The sequence below is a fragment of the Scylla paramamosain genome, chromosome 2 (assembly GCF_035594125.1).
Source record: "Scylla paramamosain isolate STU-SP2022 chromosome 2, ASM3559412v1, whole genome shotgun sequence".
NCBI lineage: Eukaryota > Metazoa > Arthropoda > Malacostraca > Decapoda > Portunidae > Scylla > Scylla paramamosain.
In genome coordinates this window covers 32,672,445-32,696,816 of record NC_087152.1, presented here as the reverse complement: position 1 = coordinate 32,696,816, position 24,372 = coordinate 32,672,445, and the positions used below count along the sequence as shown (strand labels likewise).

At 43.2% G+C, this 24,372-nt stretch overlaps 2 protein-coding genes across 2 annotated transcripts in view; both read right to left on the bottom strand.

Moving 5' to 3' along the window:
- Positions 1–1,736, bottom strand: part of LOC135113742 (major centromere autoantigen B-like) — a 32,163-nt gene extending 30,427 nt beyond the window's left edge. Inside the window, exon 1 of the mRNA XM_064029319.1 lies at positions 1,561–1,736. The gene's annotated coding sequence lies outside the window, so the exon portion shown is untranslated. The remainder of the gene's footprint in view (positions 1–1,560) is intronic.
- Positions 1,142–24,372, bottom strand: part of LOC135113735 (uncharacterized) — a 44,142-nt gene continuing 20,911 nt past the window's right edge. The window contains exons 17-22 of the mRNA XM_064029290.1: positions 10,702–10,840; positions 9,444–9,684; positions 8,104–8,253; positions 6,667–7,140; positions 6,383–6,520; positions 1,142–4,844 (exon numbers count right to left, since the gene is read on the bottom strand). Of these exons, the coding sequence (XP_063885360.1) occupies positions 1,800–4,844; positions 6,383–6,520; positions 6,667–7,140; positions 8,104–8,253; positions 9,444–9,684; positions 10,702–10,840 (4,187 nt within the window). The 3' untranslated portion in view covers positions 1,142–1,799. The remainder of the gene's footprint in view (positions 4,845–6,382; positions 6,521–6,666; positions 7,141–8,103; positions 8,254–9,443; positions 9,685–10,701; positions 10,841–24,372) is intronic.

Below are 24,372 nucleotides of genomic sequence, written 5' to 3'. Positions count from 1 at the left end.
GAGAGAGAGAGAGAGAGAGAGAGAGAGAGAGAGAGAGAGAGAGAGAGAATGTACAATGCATATGATATGTATGTATGCATGCTTAATTTAGATGGGTAACAATGTCTGCCTATATAGTCTTCTTTTGCTTGGAGGTCACTCTCGCATCATTTTTATCCTTCGTTATTTTTTTTTTTCCTCTGTGAGGTTTACATAGAGTAATGTTTCACAGCTGCACTAATTTCTTTCACTCTTGAACCGGCAGCCGTCCTCTGCATCCATCTTAAGGACAAGCGGCATGTTTGCCCGGCAGGGATAGCAGCGCTTTGCTTACATCCGCCAAATTATCGACATGTCCGAAAATTGCATATCGCTCTTAATAATGCTCTAGAATAAGTTAGATATATTCAAGATTAATTCACATACATAAACTACCACCAAAATAATGACATCTTGTTATATGTGATTCAAAATAATGTTGCTATGTTTAGAAAAGCCGCTACTTTAGCGTCATTTGTACCCCTAGGAATAACTTTTACTTTGAAAGTAAAAGTTGGTTTTAGGAGCAACTTCTAGTCGAGGATAAAAGTCGAGGATGAAAGCGCCTCTATGAGTGCTGCTAAGAGTACTCCTAGGAGTCTTTATTAATACGGGCCCATCAGGAATCTTATGTTACTATGAGTATTAAGGGATGAAAGACTTTACTCACCCACGCTCGGGACAGCAAAATTGTTGCCTTGTGGTACTTCAAGACCACATACACACATAGAGAAGGGCAACACTGCCACCTTCCGCGCCTGCCCACCAAAAAACATGAAAGAATAATTCGGCCGTTCATATCCCGTGCGTATTCTTCGCTAGGTGACCAGCGGCTATAGGAATATACATGAGAATATAAAAAGAAAAAAAAAGAGAAAAAAAAGAAATAAACGGTAAGCTGTAAGAAGCCAACTGACCCAAACGTGGCAGTCCATAAATAAAACATACCTATCACACCTCTCTCTCTCTCTCTCTCTCTCTCTCTCTCTCTCTCTCTCTCTCTCTCTCTCTCTCTCTCTCCTCTCCTCTCCCTCCCTCTCTCTCTCCTTATCTGATGCGTGTGTTGAGAGGAGAGCGCATGAACTTTCTAGAAAGAAAATATAAATGTTGCTTAACATTGCAATAATAAATTAAACTTTATTTCCACATTTCATTCTTTCCTTGCTTTTACATCTAATACCTACAACATATTTTCACTTCTGTGTGTACGCTAAATTAAAACATTGAAATAAATGAAAAATGTTAAATTGTAATAGTCTATTTTTATGCCAAAGTCTGAATATTAAAAAAAATTGCAAAACCACTTAGGAAAAATAAACTAGTAATTCGTTACCTATGTCTGCAATCCGTCCTATTGTTACGTAAAAAGAAAATCTGCTCTCCTTCTCTGCTTTTCCTTTCCTCTGATATATATTACGTCCTATTTATCATATCCTTCCTTATTCTCTATTTCCCTCCTCCTCACTTTTCTTCTTCCCCTTTCCTTATTTTCCTTCATGGTCAAAATCCTTCTTCTCTTTTTGTTACTCCATTATTTCTTACCTTCCTTATTCCTTGCCTGTCTTCCTCTTCATCCGTGCCTTTTACTCTCCTTACATTCTTCTTCCTCCTCTAGTCTCACTGTGTCTTCTGTATGCTGTTCCATGTCACATTTTCATTTGTGTAAATGTCATTTTCTTTGATCTCCTATTTGATATGTACTCCTTTTCCTTCTTCCTATTATTCCTTCCCCTGTACACTACCCTCCTGTGTTGTTGTTTGGTCCTTCTTTGTGTTCCTTTCTATTCCTGTTGGTACCGACGAAAGTACTGCCTTGTCACCACTACGCTTTCGGGGCTTGAGAACGATCCCGGTGATGACTCGTTCCCCGTTGGTAAGGTCGTATCCCTGCCAAGTACCACCACTTTCTGCTCGTCCTTCTTCTCCTCGATCTCCTCAGGGCAGGTCAAAAGCCTCCTCTTCCTCCCCGGTGCTTCGTTCTCCCGGTTCGAGACAGCTTCGCATCCCCCGTTCATGGATCCGTTCTGGTGAGTCTGTTGATTCTTGAGTGGTGATGTTTCGCTAACGGTTGTCTCTAAAGTTTGTTTAGGCTTTACTACTGTTTCGTTCTTGAGATTCAGTGGTTTGTTTGAGTATCGAACTCTTGGAAGTTCAGTTTCACGATGTTTCACTGTTTCTTTCTTAGGTTTCTGTTTGTTTCGCGAATTCTTGGTTTCATTCTTTCTAGCCTGCCTGATCTTCGTTTTGTTGTGAGGCTTTGCTGAGGGAAAGATATCATGGTGACTCGAGGCTTCATTCTGCCTCCTCTGTGAGCTCCGGATCGCTTCGAACACCGCTGTGGCGCCTTCGAGAATGAAACTGCGGTACTTGGGAAGGGACGGGAGCTGGGAGCATGATGGGGAAGGAAGGGAGGAGGACTGGGCTAATTTTCTTGCCCTAGTGGTGGTGGAAGAGAAGGAGGAGGAGGAGAAGTTGCGAGAAGAATGGAGAGTGCTTGAAGGAAGAACTAGGCGTGTTTTGATGGAGGACAAGGAGGAGGAGAAAGAAGAAATAGTATTAGCAGTAGTAGTAGTAGTAGCAGCAGCAGCAGCAGCAGCAGCAGCAGTAGTAGTAGTAGTAGTAGTAGTAGTAGTAGTAGTAGTAGTAGTAGTAGTAGTAGTACTAGTAGTAGTAGTAGTAATAGTAGTAGCAGTAATAGTAGTAGTAATAGCAGTAGCAGCAGAGGTGGTAGTGGTGGTAGTTATTTTGGAAATGGAACAAGAGGAGTAAGACGAGGGGGATGAAGGAAGAACTCTGGAAGGGGACGTGTGTTGTGGCTTACAAGAAGAGGAAGGAGAGGAATAGGAGGTGGAAGAGGGGACGCACTGCTTAGAGGGGGAAGGGCAACCATTTAAAGAGGAAGAGGAGACAGAAGAAGTGGAGAGAGAAACTTTGGAAACTGCAGAGAAACGCGATAATTTGGAGGAAGAGGGAGAGGATATGGAGGAGGAGGAGGAGGAGGAGGAGGAGGAGGAGGAAGAGACTTTACGAGCTGAAGGAGGAGGAGGAGGAGAAGAGAGTGGGGAAGTATTGGAAGAGGGAGAAGTAAGGGAGAGAGATATTTGGTGGAGTTTGTATGTGAGGGGACGTCGGTGGAGGGGGACTGGGGTGGAGGAAGGTGGTGGAGAGGCACTGTTGGGGGTGGAGGGAGGGAGGTGGAATGGATGGAAGGAAGATGTAGCATGTGGAGTAGCAAATGGAATGGTAAGCTGAGACTCAATACTATACTGGGAGGTGGATGACGGAGTGGTGGTGGTGTGGTGGTGGTAGTGAGGAGTGGTGGAAGTTGTGCTGGCGATGGGATTTGTGGAGGGGGTAGTGGTGGTGATGGTGGTGATGGTGGTGATCAGATGGTGACTAAGAGTGGCGGAGGGAGTGGTGATGGCGGTGCTGTGGAAGGGAGTAATGGGAGCTTTTTGGAGTGTAGGCTGCGTGGGTATGGGTGTAGTCTGTGTGGGTATGGGTGTAGCCTGTGTGGGTATGGGTGTAGTCTGTGTGGGTATAGGTGTAGCTTGTGTGGGTATGGATGTAGTCTGTGTGGGTATGGGTGTAGCCTGTGTGGGTATGGGTGTAGCCTGTGTGGGTATGGGTGTAGCCTGTGTGGGTATGGGTGTAGCCTGTGTGGGTAATGGTGTAGTCTGTGTGGGTATGGGTGTAGCCTGTGTGGGTATGGGCGTAGCCTGTGTGGGTATGGGCATAGCCTGTGTGGGTATGGGTGTAGCCTGTGTGGGTATGGGTGTAGCCTGTGTGGGTATGGGCATAGCTTGTGTGGGTATGGGTGTAGCCTGTGTGGGTATGGGCATAGCTTGTGTGGGTATGGGTGTAGCCTGTGTGGGTATGGGTGTAGTCTGTGTGGGTATGGGTGTAGTCTGTGTGGGTATGGGTGTAGCCTGTATGGGTATGGGTGTAGAATGTATGGGTATGGGTGTAGAATGTGTGGGTATGGGTGTAGCCTGTGTGGATATGGGTATACCCTGTGCGGATATGGGTGTAGCCAGAGTATGTGAGAGTGTAGTCTGTGCAGGTATGGGTGTAGCCTGTGCATGAATAGGTGTAGCCTGTGTGTGCATGGGTGTAGCCTGTGTGTGCATGAGTGTAGCTTGTGCATGGATGGGTGTAGCCTGTGTGTGCATGGGTATAGCCTGTGTGTGCATGGGTGTAGCCTGTGCATGGAAGGGTGTAGCCTGTGCATGGATGGGTGTAGGCTGTGTATGAATGGGTGTAGGCTGTGTATGAATGGGTGTAGCATGAGTGTGCATGGGTGTAGCCTGTGCATGGATGGGTGTAGCCTGTGCATGGATGGGTGTAGCCTGTGTATGAATGGGTGTAGCCTGAGTGTGCATGGGTGTAGCCTGAGTGTGTATCAGCGTAGCAGGCCGTGAAGACCTTGAAGCATCACTTTGTTCCGCCTCCGCCAACACGCCACCGGAGGCAATGACAACCTCCAGGAAATCTGAGGGAATGACTGAGCTGTTCTGAGGCAAGCCCTGCCCTCCACCACCCTCCTTATCCCCCACTCTTTTGTACTTTGTGGGTGGCGTGCTGAGGTGAGACGTGGAGTGATGAGGGGAAGGCAGAGGGAGGTTAGCTAGTGAGGAAGAGGATGGTGAAGCGGAGGCGGCGGTTATGGAGCATTCACGGATCTTGTGGAGTAGCGTGAGTGGGTCGTCTGCAAGGTGGTGCAGGAGGAAGAGTGACACCACGGCTCGGCATCTCCTCATCTCGGCCCCGTCCTCCAGCAGAGTCCACGTGGGGGGCAGCTCACCTCGCCTGATGCTCTCACACACCTGCAGCGCCACGACAAGGTGTGCTTAGGGACTGAAGGCTGTGTTAATGGTCCTGGGAATTGTGTTAAAGGTGTGATTGTAGTCTGAAGGGTATGTTAATGGTCTGAAAGGTGTGTTAGGGGTCTCGAAAAATTTTATAATGGTCCTGACAATTATGTTAAAGATATGATTAGGGTCTGAATGGTAGGTAATGGTATGAATGGTATCTTAATGGTCCAAAACGTGTGTTAGGGGTCTTGAAAAGTGTTATAATGATCAAAAAGGTGTGCTAGTGGTATAAGAATATGTATTAAGGGTCTAAAGAGTGTTATAAAGGTCTGAAAAGTATATAAATGGTCAGAAGAAGGTCTAAGAAGGTGTGTTCGTGTTATGAAAGAAGTGTTAATGGTGTGAAAAGTGTTCTAATAATCACAAAGGGGTGATAATGATCCAAAAGGTGAATTCATGACCTCGATAGATATCTTAATTCCCTTTTATCTGAATAATTGTTCCGACAAGTGTAAGTTAATTATCCAACACATGGTCCTCATTTTGCTCAATTAGAGAATTAAATACGTGTACTAGGTAATCTCATAGAAAGAGCAGGATGTCACCAATTGGGAACACTTAGCGATGATAAGGAAAAGTGTGGGGATGTGCTGATTAAGGGGAAAGTAAAGTGCATATTATGTATTGTGTATTGTGTGTCAATTAATGAGGTGTGTTAGGGTGTTAATGGTTACTGGTTCTTGAATAACCTTATAGCAAATATTTTTTTAAAATTAGGAAAAGAACAAAACACATGAAAAATCAAACTATGTACAAGAAAATTTTAACTTAAAACGAGAAAACTAAAAAAAAAAGTAAAACAAAACAAAACATAAGAAAACAACAAAACTTAAAAGATAATTGAAAATAAAAAAAGAAGCGTAAAAAGTGGATATTATCATACAAACAAAAAACGGGAAGAAGCTTTGAATAAGAAAAAGAAAAATCAAAAGAAACTCAAACACAAGTAAAGTAACAAAACTGAATAGCAAGTTTCAGCAAACTTCGAAAAGCATTATAAAAAACGTGAGTCTGATTAAACAACATTAACAACAAGGAAAAAAACAGCGTAATAAATAGCCAGAAATGTAATAGAAGAAGAAAAAAACATGATAAAACAAGAAGACATAAGAAGAGACGAAAGAAAAATACCAACAGAGGAAACGCAAGAACAGAAAAAAAAAACAGGAAAAGAAGCAGAAGATAGAAAAAGACGAATAAAGATACAAAACCAATTACTCGGATTACGAGAAGCCAACGTAAGCTGAGAGGCAAGAGACAAGAGAAGATTACAGAGGTCAACAAGAACAGGACCCAGAAGGTTATCAGGTAGTATAAGCGCGCAACGTACCAAAAGTAATAAGACAAGAAGGAAACGTAATAAAACAAGAAGGTATATAATTGAACAAGAATAAATTATATTAACATTAGGGAATCTTTTAAGAAAACATCAAAGGGCAAAAAGAAGACGGTACCTTGATAAGAAATGCACTGTAGCAAGAACACAGTACCTGATTGGCCCTCTCGATGACAAAGTTGGGGACCCCGGCGAGGGAGGCGACGGCGGCGGCGTGGCTGGCGCGAGCACGACCCTCGGCCACCTGGTACAGCGGCACGAGTCCCCCGCCCTCCCGCACCACCTCTAGCACCTGTGTACGCGACCCTTCGTCAGACAGACAGACAGACACACACACACACACACACACACACAGTACATACGCAACAGGAAGAGAAGTTAAAGCTGGAACTGGAAAGAAGAGTTTGGAACAGGAGGAGGTAGAAAGATGATACTCACCAGAGGACGAACAGTTTCAGGTCGTTCTAAGTGGTCGTAGATTCGAAGGAGGTGAGTGGAAACGAAAACGTGCGGACATCCTCTTCCTCTTCCTCCTTCTCCTCTTCCTCTTCCTTCACCTTGATCTCTTCTCATCTCTTCATCATCACTGTTTCCCCGTTCATAACCTCTGTTTCTACTTCTTTCACTGCTCTCCTCTTCTCCTCTATTCCCTCCACTTCTACTTTCCACAAAACTCATCTCACTGTCAGCATCATCATGTCTTATAATCCTTGTGCTTTCATCTCCTTGCTCCTCTTCTTCCCCACTGCTACTCCTGCTCCTTCTGCGCCTCCTACGGATGCGGGTCATGGCACCCCAGTGGTCCAGGCACGCCGTCAGGAGAGAGGCGCCGTCGTTCTCGTAGGTGGAGGCCCCGAACTCGTCCACCAACACCAGGGAACGTCTTGTCGCCCTGACCACGGCAGCGCTCATCTGAAGGAGTGGCAGAGGGAGTGACGGAGTGTGAGAGAGAGGTAGCGATGATATAAGACAGGAGAGGAGAAAGAAGAGAAAAGGACGACGATAGAGAGGAGACAGACAGAAAATGAGAAAGAAGAGGATGGGGAAAATAATAGGGATGGGGATGAGGAGGAGGAAAAGAAGAAAATTTTAATACAGGATTACATAAGAAGAATAGTTACTAGGAGTGTTGTTAGTCTGTATTCTGTAAGGACGGAATGGGCAGAACAACTTGCTCTAAACTACGAGAAGAAGAGTTGAATAGAATAGAATAAGACTTCTCCCCGTCCATTTCCCCCTCGAATAACGTGAACGTGAGGTGAATATCTAGCCATGGAACCAATAAAAGGAGGAGGAGGAGGAGGAGGAGGAAGAAGAGGAAGTTGATGATAACATGGAGAAGAAGTAATTGATAGATAGTGTTTATGATGTGTGTGTGTGTGTGTGTGTGTGTGTGTGTGTGTGTGTGTGTGTGTGTGTGTGTGTGTGTGTGTGTGTGTGTGTGTGTGTGTGTGTGTGTGTGTGTGTGTGTGTGTGTGTGTGTGTGTGTTTTCTTGACACTCTCGTAGGATCTATTTTCAAAGCCCTTAAGATAATGAATAAGGTTCCCATAACTGTTCTTCCTAGTGCTGACACAAAATCCTTGTTAAACGATCACTTGAATCATTAAAGCATCCTTGAACTCTTCCATAACCTCCACTAAAGCCTGTTAGTTTAGGTTAGATTAGGTTAGGTTTGGTTAGGTTAGGTTAGGTTAGGATAGGTTTGGTTAGGTTAGATCTGGTTTGGTTAGGTTAGTTTATCTTTTTTTTAGATTAGATCAGGCTACGTAGGTTAGCATAGGTTAGGTTATGTTTAGTTAGGTTAGGTTAGGTTAGGTTAGGTTAGTTAAGGGTAGTGGAAAGAATGTTGTACCCCTGTTCCTTCACGACTCACCCTGTTGAGCTCGACCATGAAGGTGGAGAGGCCCGAGGTGACGGAAGGCGTGCTGGGGGTGACCGCGATGATGGCGTCCACGGGGGTCAATCTGGCTCTGGTCGCCGGCACCCAGCTCCCCACCTGCGCCAGCACCACCAGCACGCCCACCTGTTGCCATTGGTTGAGTGACTGAGTTGGTTACTATGATTAAATAATTGATTGACTGGGTGATTGGTTGAATGAATGATTTATTTATTTATTTATTTACTTATCTGTTCATCTATCTATCTATTGGCTATTTGATTAGTTGACTGACTGACGGACTAATTGATTAATTGATTGCTTGGTTGGTTAATTCGTTGGTAGGTTGATTGATTAACTAATTGATTGATTGATTGAGTAAATGAGTGAACGAATCAATGAGTGAATCAATGAGTGAGTGAGTGAGTGACTGATTGATTAAAGGAGCGTCCACCTGTGTGACGGCGCTCCTTGGACGAGTAGAGAACGAGGGAGAGATGACAGAGACGAGGATGGAATGACAGCTGTTGACCGGTATGACAATATTAACCCTTTGGAAGAAAGTGGATAAACAGAGAGTGGAAATTAAACAAAGGTGTAAAAACAAGGCAGACTTTCCTTCACCTTATGCCACCCTGACCTCCATCTATGGCTGTCTGTCTGTCTGTCTGTCTGTCTGTCTGTCACGAAGGTCCATTCTCTGTTTCTTCTTCGCTCTGCTTCTCTTCACATTCACCTCCTCAAAACAAACAGTAAACAAACAGACAATAGCAAACCGACAGAGAGACAGACAGGTAGACAGACAAGAGGACTGGAAAAGATACACAACTACAGACAGCTCTCTCTCTCTCTCTCTCTCTCTCTCTCTCTCTCTCTCTCTCTCTCTCTCTCTCTCTCTCTCTCTCTCTCTAACTACCTCCTTCATTCCTTCTCTCTTTTTCTTCTCTTTTCACTCACTCCTTTCCCTTTCTCTTCTCTCTTTATCTCACTCCTCCGTTTCTCCTCTCTCTCTTTCTCTTCTCTCCGTAACTCTCTCATCCGTTTCTTCCTTCTCTCTCTATCGCTTTCTAACCATTTTTTTATCTTCCTTCTCTTCCTCCCTCACTCCTTTTCCTTTACCCTTCCCTTCCTTCCCTATTACGCTCCCTCTTCCTTCACTTTCCCTCTAACTCCCTATCTGCTTCCATTTTCCCTTCTCTCCCTTTCCTTTCCTTCTCTCTCCCTTCTAACCATCTCTCCTGCCTTCATCCCTCTTAATTCTCTCCCTCTCTCACAACACCGGTGGCTCAGTGGTAAAATCCTTGCATATCACAAGATGCCAGGTGTTCGGGCCTCACCTGCTTCAGATAAACTGTCTTGCCGCTGGCGTTGGGCCCCGTGATGAGGGTGATGGAGGGCAGGGCGCCGCCACTCACCACAGGGTTGGCCACAAACGCAGGGGTACACAGCTCCTGAAGTGGATGGCGAGCCCCCTCCACATCCAACACAGCCTCCGCCTCTGATCCCTCCTCCTCCACCTCCACCAGGTCTGGTCGCACCCATCCGCACTCCCTCGCCACCACAGCAAAGGCCAGGAGACTGTAAGAGGTGGAGTGAACTTGGAGCCATATTCTGAAACACATCTGCGCCGCACCTCCACTGCTTTCAAAAGGGTCTAGTTGAAGTTACGCGGTTTTTTATTTATTTATTTTTTTTTTCGGTTTCAGTGATAGATTAACAAGATTTCTGCGTTCTTAACAGGAGAAAGAGTCTTGGGAACCCGGCTAACTGTCTCTGTGGCCTTTGAAAACAGCCGCGGTGAGACAATAAAGCGTTTCTGAAGACACAGAAACACAAAGAAATACAAAGGAAGAGTTAACATTAGTAGATACACTGTTCATTACGACGCTATTTGTGATACGTTGGACTATTCAACCTAGAGTAAGAAATTTAGGAATGTAAAGTGGTGGAAGAAGAATAGGTACTAGGAGATCAGGTCTGTGAATAGGATGAAAGAGTGAGATAAAACAGAGAGGAGAGAAGGAAGTAATAAAGGTTGAAAGAAGGTACAGAGAAGAATGGAAAAAATGATAACTAAAATCAGGGGGATGTGGAAGAAAAGAAAGATAAAATAGGAAAGAAGGAGAAAAGAAGTTAAGGGGTGAAAGAATTAAGGCACAGTAGGAAATAAAGGAATAAAGATAACTAAAGTGAAGGAGATGTGAAAGAAGAGGATGGAAGGTGAGATATGAAGAATGGGGAAGATAGAAGCAGAAAAAGACAAAGAAAAAAACTATAAATAAAGAGTAGTGAAGAAAAAGAAAGATGGCATGTGGGATGTATATGTGTAAGCAAAAAAGAAAGAGGAAAAAAATGGAAGGGGAAAATAAATAGAGGGATGGAGAAGGAAAATAGTTAGCTGACGATTGGGAACAAAAATGTCTCCTTACCCCAACCAAAAAAAAAAAAAAAAGACGAATAAAGAAGCAAAAGAAAAAAGTTAATATCAGGATAATAACAACTGCATGAAGGTCAACAAGTCTCTCTCTCTCTCTCTCTCTCTCTCTCTCTCTCTCTCTCTCTCTCTCTCTCTCTCTCTCTCTCTCTCTCTCTCACCAATCCAGCATGAGGGCGCGGTCCACCAGGGCGAGGAATGCGTGGGCGTGGTGCAGCAGGGCGTCCATCAGTCTCAGCATGATGCGCGTCTCGTGGTTCGCAATCTCTACGTGGATGTCCCCGAGCTCACGATCAAGTTCTGTGGAGATTATCTGGGATTACAAAGGACTCTAAGCAGCAGCAGATCTGTACAGGTGAAGGTGGTGACATGCGAAAGGGGTCGTAATGTTAATAAGTCCCATTACCTTGCTGCTGTGTCATATCCTTCAGGGCTTCCAATTTCCTGTCTCTCGTACGTGTAATGAACTGCTCGCATGTCATTCCTCTTGGTGCCAGCTCACTAGTTTATCTACGTTACTCTTGGTCTTCCTCCCCCTCTGCGTCCCTCCGCCATTCCAGTTATGATCAAATTTTCCAGACCTTCTCTCCTCATCAAATAGCCATCTCCTCATTATATGGGATATAAAGCTAGAAAAAGATCGGATCACAGGCCTCTCGTGTGGATATTGAAAGCAAAACACCCTGGTGGTCGTATTGCAAGAAGGTAAGCGCTTATAGGTAAATATGATTTCTAGGTACACTATATACCGGTAAGGAAAAGATAATGGCTGATTATATGGCTAGGATGAGGCAGCTAGAGACAGGCAGACACGTTAGATGCATAAATAAAAAGTAGAGTATTAGCAGTCAACAGTGAGGAGCAAAGCTGAGAGAAGCTCCGTAAACTCCACATGGAAAACGTAAGTGAACTCATTGAGAAGCAAGGCTGAAAGGGGTAGTTACGAGGCAAGTACAAAATACGAGCGAATGTAGATATAAGAGGATATTCTGTGCATGAAATGTTTGTAGAAGAGGACATGTACTGTATATATCCTGTCCGACTGACTGTTGCTAATTATTATTTATTTTTTTCCCGGATAACGTTGTAACAAGATTCGCCATCCACTTATTACAATTTCAGGCCTGCGTGACTTTCTCTGATCTCTTCCTCAGCCAGCATTTTATTTTCATCTGATTTTTATGTTAATTTATTTATACGTGTAGTTATATCCAACTGAAGAGCGTCTACCGCAAGTCATGATCCTTAAATGTTGCGTTTATTGTTCCCCTTTCTTGAGTTGTCATGAAGTAGTTAGTGTTTCTGATACCTTAAGCTTACCTTGCTACTTGATCTTATGCCACATTAAGATCAGGGGACGTGTTCTGTAACGTTCTTTTCTCATAACAATTATTTTCAAAGGCCACATAGACACTCTAAAGGGTGTCTTTTTTTTTTTTTCTGTTGGTAGCGCAAAATCTTTCCTAACCTTTCACCAAAATCATGAAAACAATGTTGAAAACCCCCAATAACCTCCACTACAAACTATCACATGTACCCATGGCAAGCTGCTGAAATGTTCGAGAGTCCGAGGAACCTTAGTGTGTGCTGTACCCTGAAAAATTTGATGCGGAGGGAAATGGCGTGAAAAGTGTAACCTGGAGGAGGTGGAACAAACCCCACGCCTATCCCTCACTCCCTCATCCACTCACCAACCCCTCAGCCCTTCATCCCTTCATCCCTTATTTTCAGTTGTGACCGAAAACATCAAGAATTCAAATTATTATTTTCGAGAGCATAATATATATATATATATATATATATATATATATATATATATATATATATATATATATATATATATATATATATATATATATATATATATATATATATATATATATATATATATATATATATATATATATATATATATATATATATATATATATATATATATATATATATATATAAAACACATGAAAACCTGTGTCCACTCATCCTCGCTTTCCGGAGATTTATCTACTCTTCTAAGGTTCCCCATTAACTAGGCATCTGCCATTGAATTACTACTTCTATCCAGTCATGCACGAACATGCACATATTCACGGGCAGCAAACATGCAAGGTGCACTCAAATATTCAGGAGCAAAGTTGCCTTGCATTGTTTCATTGATCAGCTGAATCTTCCACATTTTTCAACCACTCTCGTTTTTCATTTGCCATCGACGATTTTATATTCGGATCAAAATTTAAATGATGATTGAGAACTTTCGGCCAAAATTTGTCGAGGGCCGTGACGACCTTGGGCACCGCACGGGGGGAGAAGGTGGCTGTCGGGTCCGGCCTGGGGCCCAAGGCAGAGAGGCCTGGCAGCAGGTCCTCCTTTTCCTTTGCGGCCTCAAGCTTCAATAGTAGTCGTCCACTTGCAGCGCCTCACACTAGGCAAGGGGTCTACCATTCACTAGATGTTGCCCGGAGGGGGGGGTCCTAATGGGGAGATAAGCGCTCCTTCCATAGAGTCTGGTGAATGATGACACCGGGCTGAACAACTCGCCATGAACGAGGGCACGCTGTGCACCATGCACCAGACACTGACAGTACGAGGGGTCCTTTAGGGGAGAAAAGGGCTCACCATGACGGTGGTTGGGGAGTGGTGTGTGGTGGGTCATTGCTCGTGGCGACCCGTGTGAGGCGCTGCAAGGTTGCAGCGTCACTGCCCTCGCACCCAAGGGACTGGGATGGACCCTTGGAGGTTCGTCTTAGTACCAGTGTAGGTAAAAAATATCATTCTTATCGTTTCGCTATCGCCATCGCCCACCTTGTTATCGTCGGAAACCGCATCACAATCGTGGAAACAGGAATCGCTTCGTTATCGTGGATACTCGCACCGTAATCGTGCAAACTCGCATCGTTTTCGTGGAAACTCGCATCGTTATCGTGACATCGCATCGTTATCGTGACATCGCATCGTTATCGTGGAATCGCATCGTTATTGTGGAATCGCATCGTTATCGTGACATCGCATCGTTATCGTGGAATCGCATCGTTATCGTGACATCGCATCGTTATCGTGACATCGCATCGTTATCGTGGAATCGCATCGTTATCGCATCGTTATCGTGACATCGCATCGTTATCGTGACATCGCATCGTTATCGTGACATCGCATCGTTATCGTGGAATCGCATCGTTATCGTGACATCGCATCGTTATCGTGACATCGCATCGTTATCGTGGAATCGCATCGTTATTGTGGAATCGCATCGTTATCGTGGAATAGCATCGTTATTGTGACATCGCATCGTTATCGTGGAATCGCATCGTTATCGTTGAATCGCATCGTTATCGTGACATGGCATCGTTATCGTGGAATCGCATCGTTATCGTGACATCGCATCGTTATCGTGACATCGCATCGTTATCGTGACATCGCATCGTTATCGTGGAATCGCATCGTTATTGTGCAATCGCATCGTTATCGTGGAATAGCATCATTATCGTGACATCGCATCGTTATCGTGGAATCGCATCGTTATCGTTGAATCGCATCGTTATCGTGACATCGCATCGTTATCGTTGAATCGCATCGTTATCGTGGAATCGCATCATTATCAAAGAAAATGGAATCGTATCATTATCGCGGAAACTCGCATCGTTATCTTCATCCCGCGCATCATAATCATCGTTATTTATTTATTTATTTATTTATTTATGGTAAAAATCAAATTCATTATCGTTAGACTACTTAGTTATGATTGTTTCGGCTTATATATAAATATTTTTGTAATAATAAATCCAGCAGTACAAGTCCTCTATGATAAAAGTCCACCAAGTCTCAATACTTTTATCTAAGACATATCGTATAATATCAGGAGATGAAGTACTTTTCCACATCGATGTGAAATGGTGTAACATTTCTTAACCTTTCATTAGGTCATTTAAAAGACGCACCGATAACTTTTTCAGTGACGCAATGCAATTGTAATAAGTCATAATTCAAGTATTGCCTCTGCCTCTAAGTATGTTTCAATGTTTATTTGCTTCATAACTGTAGAAACGTTTAGTACTCAATCTCTTTCTTATGTTCACTGGCCAGTCCGTCTCCAGCCCTTCTCTCCTGTGCACAGTTTACTTTTAACCTGAATGAAGCCTCGATGACAAGACTCCTGTCGTCTATTTTATTGACTTCTTTCCCTAGACAATTCTTTTTTATTCCACGTCTATTTTGGGTTGTTTTTTTTTTTACAGTCTTCACCATACATCTATTCCTCCTTCCATCCATCCTTCTCTCTCTCTCTCTCTCTCTCTCTCTCTCTCTCTCTCTCTCTCTCTCTCTCTCTCTCTCTCTCTCTCTCTCTCTCTCTCTCTCTCTCTCTATCTATCTATCTATCTCTCATTGTTACTCCCTTCCTTTTCTCCCTGCTTACATTTCATTCTTACCAGTGTCCTCTCTTTTTCCTTCTTTTTCCTCATTATAATTTTCACTTTTCACTTCACTTCGTAAGAACATAAGAAAATAAGGGAAGCTGCAAGAAGCCTACACTTGGCAGCCCTTCTTTGAAACAAACCTGCATATTTCGACCTTTCATCTTCATCCATAAATATGTCTAATCTTCTTTTAGAACTCCTTAATGACTCAGCACTAACAATCAATCTTTCTTCCACTATTTTGTTTCCAATCACTTTTTCAAAATATGACTTTTTTCAAGACAGAACCCATTATTTCATGTTCTATCCTGATTACTGATCCTGAGAATTTTGCTTACGTCATCCTTGTTACATCCACTATACAAGTTTTCTTCCACCTTTTCTGCTGGTTCATGGGTATTTGTTACTTTTCTTGCCAGTGGAACAAGGGTAATTCTTATCTCTCTCATCAGATAGATCCTTTTATTCTGAGTATTTATAATCTCATACATATGTCTCGTAAATTTATTATAACGACGCTACCTGCCAAAAATACATAGCGAGCTGCATTATTGTTGCTGCGGCTTAATTCCATATTTACAGGTTTAGTTAGGTTAGCATGTTAGCAGCAAGAGCAAGATCAAGAGCGCGGAGCCCATCATAACAACAAGAACAGTAGTAATACTAGGCAGCTCCCTATTTATTCATTTATTTTATTTATTTATTTATTTATTTTTTTTTTTTTATTTGTTTATTTTATTTTGTTATTTTATTTTTTATTGATCTATTTATTTACCTATTTTATTTTATTTTATTTATTTATTTTTTATTTATTTTTATTATTTTTTTTTTTTTTTGTGGTAAGAAGCGGTATTTGGGTTTGTTTTAGGTTTCCCGACCCGAAAAAAAACCGCTTTTTCACCAGTTCCCCAAGATTATAGAAGGTAGAAGCCGAAAACGATAGGAAATAGACCCATACTTGTCTTCAGGAGGGTGGAGGGAGAGGGGGGAAAAAAAAAAACGGCTGATTTTACGACGGAAAAGATTAGCAGATAAATTCAAAACACATCTAATTTTACCAGAAAAGATATTTTCATCTCCCAACTTGGGACGGTCAAGAAAATAAACATTTACCACTTCATGCAGCCTTCCGAGAGCTTTTGAGGACTTCATGTACCCTGGCGCCTTTGACAATTAATTACGAAAGAATTACAGAAATATTTGAAATTTTCTCTAATCCTAAGACTGAAAATGTATGAATAAAAGTATTAGATATCTATACTAAACATAGAAAATGGCTATTAGACCCTAATTAATTGCTATATGTACACTACGTGCCAAATGTATAATAAAACAAAATGCCACATTTCAAACACATCAGTGAGTTGCATCTGAGTGTAATATAACGATGTTATGCATAAATTTGTAATATTTTAATCTCAATTGAAATTAATTTCTTACATGGTTCTTCCTAAAACATCTTTTCGTACTGAGCACTGTTATACACACTGGCCATGGCACGTACCCCTCCAAGCACCCCACTATTTCAAAGTACTCTTTGAAAAAACACAGGCACCCAGGTTGACTAACACTGGCGTAGGGCTTCACCTGTACGGTAAACTTTGGCTGGAATGACTGCTGAAAGTCTAGGAGGATTTTACTACCGTATGCTTTCCCCTTCATAACTCATCCAGTGCAGAATAGTGAAATCAGTCACGTTGCCTTCGTAAGTCCTCCTCCTCTTCCTCCTTTTCACTGACGGTAGTTCATCAAGATTTCTCCACTTTTCACGCCACTCCTGTCCTTAGTTTCTTATTAGTTTCTTATTAGTCCTTATTTCCCTCTAACTTTTTCTTTTTTTTTCTTTTCCCTCTACTTTCATCTTCGTGATTTCCTTATTGATATTTCTATTCCTTATTTTTTTACTTTTATTTTTAATCGTTTTCATTCTTGCTCATCTCCCCCTGCTAGTCTTTCTCCTCCTTTCATTCTATAACCTATTCTCTTTCTACTCCTACATCTCCCACCCCCCCACCTCCTTTTCCTTTAGTGGGGTCAGCGAGACTTGCACGCCTCTTTCATGATGCGGTGAATGACAACACATCAAGAAGCGCGAGTCGACAGGAACATGCAAAGACAACGCAGTAATTAGTGATGAAAGTGTCCCATCTGTTCGCGAGTCTCAAGTTTTGTTATGTCAATGCGCACAGTTTGAGAAATAAATTTCAGGATTTAGAAGAGATCGTTTACATGGAGGAACACGATGTCATAGGTGTGACGGAATCCTGCATTAATACATCAAGCAGAGATTTTTTTTGCTGAATTTACACTTCCAGGATACACTCTGTTGAGCTGCGAAAGACAGTGCAGAGGAGGCGGGGTGCTCCTCCACGTTCAGTCAAGTCTCCACCCCATCAAAAAATTCACAGCTAAAATGGATGCCATAAATGCCTCCTACATTCAACTCAACTTAAAAACGCACAAATGTGTAATTGGCATTATTTACCGACCGCCAAGACAGTCTCAAACTGTTGATAACAAATTTATGAGCAAATAGCAGAAAATTGTAACCAAAATGAGTCAATTATTGTATGAGACTTTAACTTACCAGTGCACAGATAGAGCGATCCTTTAAATTCACATTCGGGCTACGACTTGTAGAGTAACCTACAGGAAAGTAGTTGACACCAACTTGTGGAGAGAGAGAGAGAGAGAGAGAGAGAGAGAGAGAGAGAGAGAGAGAGAGAGAGAGAGAGAGAGAGAGAGAGAGAGAGAGAGAGAGAGAGAGAGAGAGAGAGAGAGAGAGAGAGAGAGAGAGAGAGAGAGAGAGGCAATTTCAGGCACAGCGCACATAGCACACTTGCCTAATATTCAAATCAGTCCAGCTCAACACTTTGCGGGAGCCCAGTGGTTGTGCTGTATACCGTTGAATAGGAAATTTCATTCCGTGTTCATTCCATGTATCCACTCTCACTGAGACAAGAGAAAGTTGGTGAAAACTGCAGAAAATTGACGGTTACTTTTTAAAAAGTTTTGCATTGCATTTTGCGCATGCGCAGTAGTGTTGCTTTTTCCTTATAAATTGTATCACTCTTATTAACAACAAAATTTTAGCTTGATCAATTAATCAGTTAAAAAGTTTGAATTTTGGCTTTGCGCATGAGCAACGCTACTTAAAAGACGACATCAGGAGAGAGAGCAGTAATTAACTGTAAACCCTCAAGTTGGATCAATGTAAGTAGTGGCATTCTTCAAGGACCAGTCTTAGGACAGGATCCTCTTCATAATATATATCAATGACACAGATGAAGGAATCAGATGTCTTCTTTTTCTTCTTCTTCTGCAGCTGCTCCCATGTTCATATGGGGTCGCTGTTCCTCACTAGTCTTCTCCACAAGGCTCTGTCCCCAACCTCCTCTCCACTCAATCCTCTCTCCCTCAGGTCCTCTCCAATGCGATCCTTCCACCTTTTCTTTGGTCTGCCATGTCGTCTTCTTCCCTGCACTTCCATATCCAACATCCTTCTGCCGACAAACCCTTCTTCTCGCCTTTTGATATGACCGAACCATCGCATTCTCCTTTCTTGTACTTTCTTTGTCACCTCCGTTACTTTGGCTGTTCCTCTTATAAAATTGTTTCTCACTTTATCCCTCCTTGTCACCCCAAGCATCCACCTTAACATTCTCATCTCAGCAACTTCCAACTTATTCTCCTGTGCTTTATTGGCCACGTCTCCGCACCATAGAACAATGCGGGTCTAACCACCGATTTGAACACTTTCCCCTTTACTCTGGCACTAATTTTTCGGTCACAGAGCACTCCAGTTGTTCTTTTCCAATTCTTCCAACCCGATTGGATACGGTGAATGATCTCTCCATCCAGGCTGCCGTCCGCTGATATAAGAGAGCCCAAGTATCTGAACTCCTTGACACCCTTTAACTTTAACGAAGGAATCAGATGTAAACTGTCAAAATTCAGAGATTATACTGAAATTGCTAACAAGGCTGACTCACCAAACCAACGTCACATTTTGCAGAATGACGTAGACACTCACTGAATGGTCTGAAACGCGGCCTACAGCTTTTATTTTGATAAATGCCACATATTACATATCGGAAATAGCAACCCGAAGGAAAACCATAAAAAGTGTGGATGCTGAAAAAGATCTGGGAGTTTTAGTGACAACAGATCTTAAAGCAAGGAAACACTGCACCGAACTCATTAGAATTGCCAATAAATTAATACGTTTCATAGGAAGATTTTTCACCTTCACATCTGAGAAAATAATTCTGGCCTTGTACAACTCATTCGTACGTCCTCATCTTCAATACAATGTACAGTTTGTGTCACCCTACTACAGAAAGGATATTGAGAAGTTAGAAAAAAATACAAAGTAGAGTAACCAAAATTATCCCAGGGCTTCGCAATAAACCCTACGAGGAACGCCTTAAAGAACGAGATCTATTCTCCTTATCCAAACGCAGGCTAAGAGGGTATCTGATATTGTTTTACAAAACTTTTAAGGATTTCACAAAATCAGACTTGAACTCTTCCTAACCCTTCACCAGTCTAATATTACAAGAAACAATGGCTTCAAAATAATAAATAAGCGATTTCAAACAAATAAAGCCAGACGTTTTCTTTCTTCAGTCGTCATAAATATCTGGAATTGTGTTCCATCAAGCGTCGTTAACTCAGGTACTGTTGACTCATTTAAAACCCGTCTTGACGAGTATCTAGGCACTAATCCCCAGTTGTCATTGTTCATGTCTGAATAACGAACACGTTCACTTCGTACTATCTGTCATCTGATGGGTGTATATTTCACCAAGGAAGAGAAGCAATTACTATGTAACAAAAATAATAAACCAGAATAAAGAGATCTTGGTGATGGTTTGTTCCTCGGCGACTTTCTGCTGACCACGTCACAGTTATGGTAAAAGGAATCGAGTTCTCGCAGAGCAACTCGCCCATCACTATAGTCTAGTTAAAATGTGCCCCAGAAAATCAAATTTTAAGGAAGAGGAAGCGCCTCCTCAGATGACACAAATAACAGGACTGCCTGTAGATTGTATGTGGCAGAAGTAGTCATCATCTCTTTTTTAATTTCCTCTCAAATTCCATGTTGTTTTTCCTATACAACATGGTACCATTTCCTTTTTCCGGCCAGCCTTGGCTGGATGGATGCGGGGCGGGATGGAGGCGGGAGGAGCCTTCTTCTGTGCTGTCCTGTCTCTCCTACTAATAGAGTAGAATAGTTACCCAAACAGACTTGTAAGGACCTCATGGCCTCTTGCTGTTTGGTCTTCTTTTCTATTCCTTTGGTTCCTCTTTCTATGCTATCCTGTTTTTCTCTCCCGCTAGTTAGCGCAGATTAGTTGCCCAAAACACCCCAGTAAAGACCTCAGGGTCTGTTGCTGTTTGGACTTTCTTTGTATTCTTCTCTTCCTTTTCCTCCAATTTTCGATCCTCCTCCACCTCCTCCTCCTCCTTCTACCACAGGGTGAACAGTTACCTTTGAGAGGCTTTGAAAAGTCAAGGAGCCAATCAGTTAGTGACTATCATCGGGATTTGAGGTACCAGGGGTCACTGTTGCAGAGGGTAACTATGCAGCGTGCGGCGCTCCATTTTGAGAAGTGCACTCTTATTGGTAGCATGGTAGCCGGAGCCTGATTGACTGAAGCCTCTCTTGAAAGCGCCAGGCACAGTGTAGAGAACACAGTAAGAACACAGCCACCTGTGTTCATGAATAATCCAGGGGTACGTTGGCAGGGTACTGTCTATAGAAATACCGTATGTTGTGTTATGATGAGTCATTGGTAAACTCGTTTTCCATTCCCAGAAAGCGAGCGTTCTGGTTGCTTATATTTATATAGAGTGGGAAAAAAAAAAAAAAAACAGTGTGATCCAACAGCGGGCCCGCTGGACAGTTGATTTAGTGTGACCCGCGTGCACTCATTGATTAATTTTATGAAATGAAAAAAAATATAATACTTAAATGATATTCAACTACGGTCAAGTGTGTGGAATAATAGCGATTAGCTTGTTATGACATAGCTGCTAGAATAACATAATGCCTGCAGAGCGAAACTCCTTCTCTATAGTTATGAAGTAGGGACGTGAGGATAAGGTACACGTCATGAACACGGCCACTTCTTTGTGCCAAGAACGTTTTCATAATGTCTTGTTAGTATTTTTGCATTCACTCCTGAACCCACCAATCTCAGTAAGTGTATAGTGGATTGGGGTCAGATTTCAGATGAGATGCCAGGAGCTGTATGGCCTTAGGCCTAGTTGCCTAGCATATACCGTTACAAGTAACTCTCTTCCACTGTGTCGGTTTTCTCACATTGGAATTAAATTTGTGGAATTCGTTCCCGTTTTTTTCGGTACAGGCGAAGCACTCACGAAGCACGTGGCACTTGTATACACAGATCGCCACTCCAGTAGTCCACTACAGCCCAGTGCTCAGTACACATCGTGTGGTATTTGGTAAATTTGGAAGTGGAATAATAAAAACTTTGGTTTTTTGTTACATATTTTTGGCTCTTACTGTAGCGCATTTGGCCGTTTTCTTATTATTACTATTAGTAACATTTATCATTCCAGTGTGCACCTTTACCTAGTGAACATAAAAGAAGAAAAACAAACCTCAACACACTTAAGTAGAAAGTATCCTACACAACACAAATAAGGAAATCTACACCAATATTAACTTGAGCGAAAATCTAGTATGATAATAAAACAATTCTGCAAAACAAATAGATTCAATACATAAGTAACAGAAAAAACTGTAGAAAATAAATGTAAATGCCAACGACACCGTGCAGTACATAAAGAATAAAAAAAACAAGATGGTCTGCAACGTTGCAAATACTGAACTATCAAAACTTACAACTTACAAGATACGACAAGGAAATAAACGCATACAAACCAATAACAACAACAACAACAACAGTACCACTTCACTACGTATCGCCTCACGCGGGGAGCAGGGTGGGGGGGATTATAATTCTTTAATACATATTGGCGTGAACATAAGATGGGGAAATAGACCAACTTTAAAAAAAAGAAAAAGGGCCCCCGTGGCCCAGTGGGTAGAGTGATGCTCTTGGAGTTTGGCGTGAGGGAAGTGAGGGGCGCGTAGGTTCGAACCCCCCTCTCGGAACTCATAAAAACCTTCAAAGAGCATCCCTCCATCACCATGTGTGCCTCAAACACACAGGCATGGTGGTGGGGCTGCCCACGGGGAGGAGGGGAGGTGAGTGTGCAGCACCTCCCTACCCTCCCCAGGGGAGGAAGGCACCGCCTTACCTCCCCCGGGAGAGCAAGGGAGGTGAGTGCACAGCGCTTCCCTTCTCTCCCCACCTAACCCTGGCAAGTCTACGGACTACCAGGCAAAAAAAAAAAAAAAAAAAAGGTGAGTGCATAGCACCTCCCTTCTCTCCAGCCAAAAAAAATAAAAACTAAAGGTGAGTGCATAGCACTTCCCTTCTCTCCAGCCAAAAAAAAAAACAAAAACAAAGGTGAGTGCATAGCACTTCCCTTCTCTCCAGCCAAAAAAAAAAAAAAAAAAAGGAGTGCATAGCACTTCCCTTCTCTCCACCTACCCGGCAAAACAAAAATAAATAAAAAGGTGAGTGCATAGCACTTCCCCATAGCACTTCCCTTCTCTCCCCCATATTCCAGCCCCCACCAAAAAAAAATAAATAAATAAAAAAGAATGCAAAGAATAAATAAAAATAAAGGTGAGTGCATAGCACTTCTCTTCGGTTACCCGGCAAAAACTAAAATAAATCAAAATAAAGGTGAGTGCATAGCACTTCCCTTCTCTCCGGCTACCCGGCAAAAAATAAAATAAATAAAAATAAAGGTGAGTGCATAGCACTTCCCTACCTAACACTGCTAAGTCTACGCACTACAAGACAAAAAAAAAAAAAAAAAAAGGAAGGGAGGTGAGTGCACAGCACCTCCCTTCCACCCCCCCCTCCGGGGAGAGCAAGAGAAGTGAGTGCACAGCACTTCCCTTCCCTCCCCACCTAAGCCTCGCTAGTCGACGCACTACAAGGCAAGAAAAAAAAAAAAAAGGAAGGGAGGTGAGTGCACAGCACCTCCCTTCCACCCCCCCCCCCTCCGGGGAGAGCAAGAGAAGTGAGTGCACAGCACTTCCCTTCTCTCCCCACCTAAGCCTCGCTAGTCGACGCACTACAAGGCAAAAAAAAAAAAAAAAAAAAAAAAAAGGAAGGGAGGTGAGTGCACAGCACCTCCCTTCCACCACCCCCTGGGGAGAGCAAGAGAAGTGAGTGCACAGCACTTCCCTTCCCTCCCCACCTAAGCCTCGCTAGTCGACGCACTACAAGGCAAAAAAAAAAAAAAAAAAAAGGAAGGGAGGTGAGTGCACAGCACCTCCCTTCCATCCCCCCCCCCCAGGGGAGAGCAAGAGAAGTGAGTGCACAGCACTTCCCTTCTCTCCCCACCTAAGCCTGGCTAGTCGACGCACTACAAGGCAAAAAAAAAAAAAAAAAAAGGAAGGGAGGTGAGTGCACAGCACCTCCCTTCCATCCCCCCCCCCCAGGGGAGAGCAAGAGAAGTGAGTGCACAGCACTTCCCTTCTCTCCCCACCTAAGCCTGGCTAGTCGACGCACTACAAGGCAAAAAAAAAAAAAAATAAAAAAAGGAAGGGAGGTGAGTGCACAGCACCTCCCTTCCACCACCCCCCGGGGAGAGCAAGAGAAGTGAGTGCACAGCACTTCCCTTCCCTCCCAACCTAAGCCTCGCTAGTCGACGCACTACAAGGCAATAAAAAAAAAAAGGAAGGGAGGTGAGTGCACAGCACCTCCCTTCCACCACCCCCTGGGGAGAGCAAGAGAAGTGAGTGCACAGCACTTCCCTTCCCTCCCCACCTAAGCCTCGCTAGTCGACGCACTACAAGGCAAAAAAAAAAAAAAAAAAAAGGAAGGGAGGTGAGTGCACAGCACCTCCCTTCCATCCCCCCCCCAGGGGAGAGCAAGAGAAGTGAGTGCACAGCACTTCCCTTCTCTCCCCACCTAAGCCTGGCTAGTCGACGCACTACAAGGCAAAAAAAAAAAAAAAAAAAAAAAAGGAAGGGAGGTGAGTGCACAGCACCTCCCTTCCACCACCCCCCGGGGGAGAGCAAGAGAAGTGAGTGCACAGCACTTCCCTTCTCTCCCCACCTAAGCCTGGCTAGTCGACGCACTACAAGGCAAAAAAAAAAAAAAAAAAGGAAGGGAGGTGAGTGCACAGCACCTCCCTTCCACCACCCCCTGGGGAGAGCAAGAGAAGTGAGTGCACAGCACTTCCCTTCCCTCCCCACCTAAGCCTCGCTAGTCGACGCACTACAAGGCAAAAAAAAAAAAAAAAAAATAGGAAGGGAGGTGAGTGCACAGCACCTCCCTTCCACCCCCCCCCCAAGGGAGAGCAAGA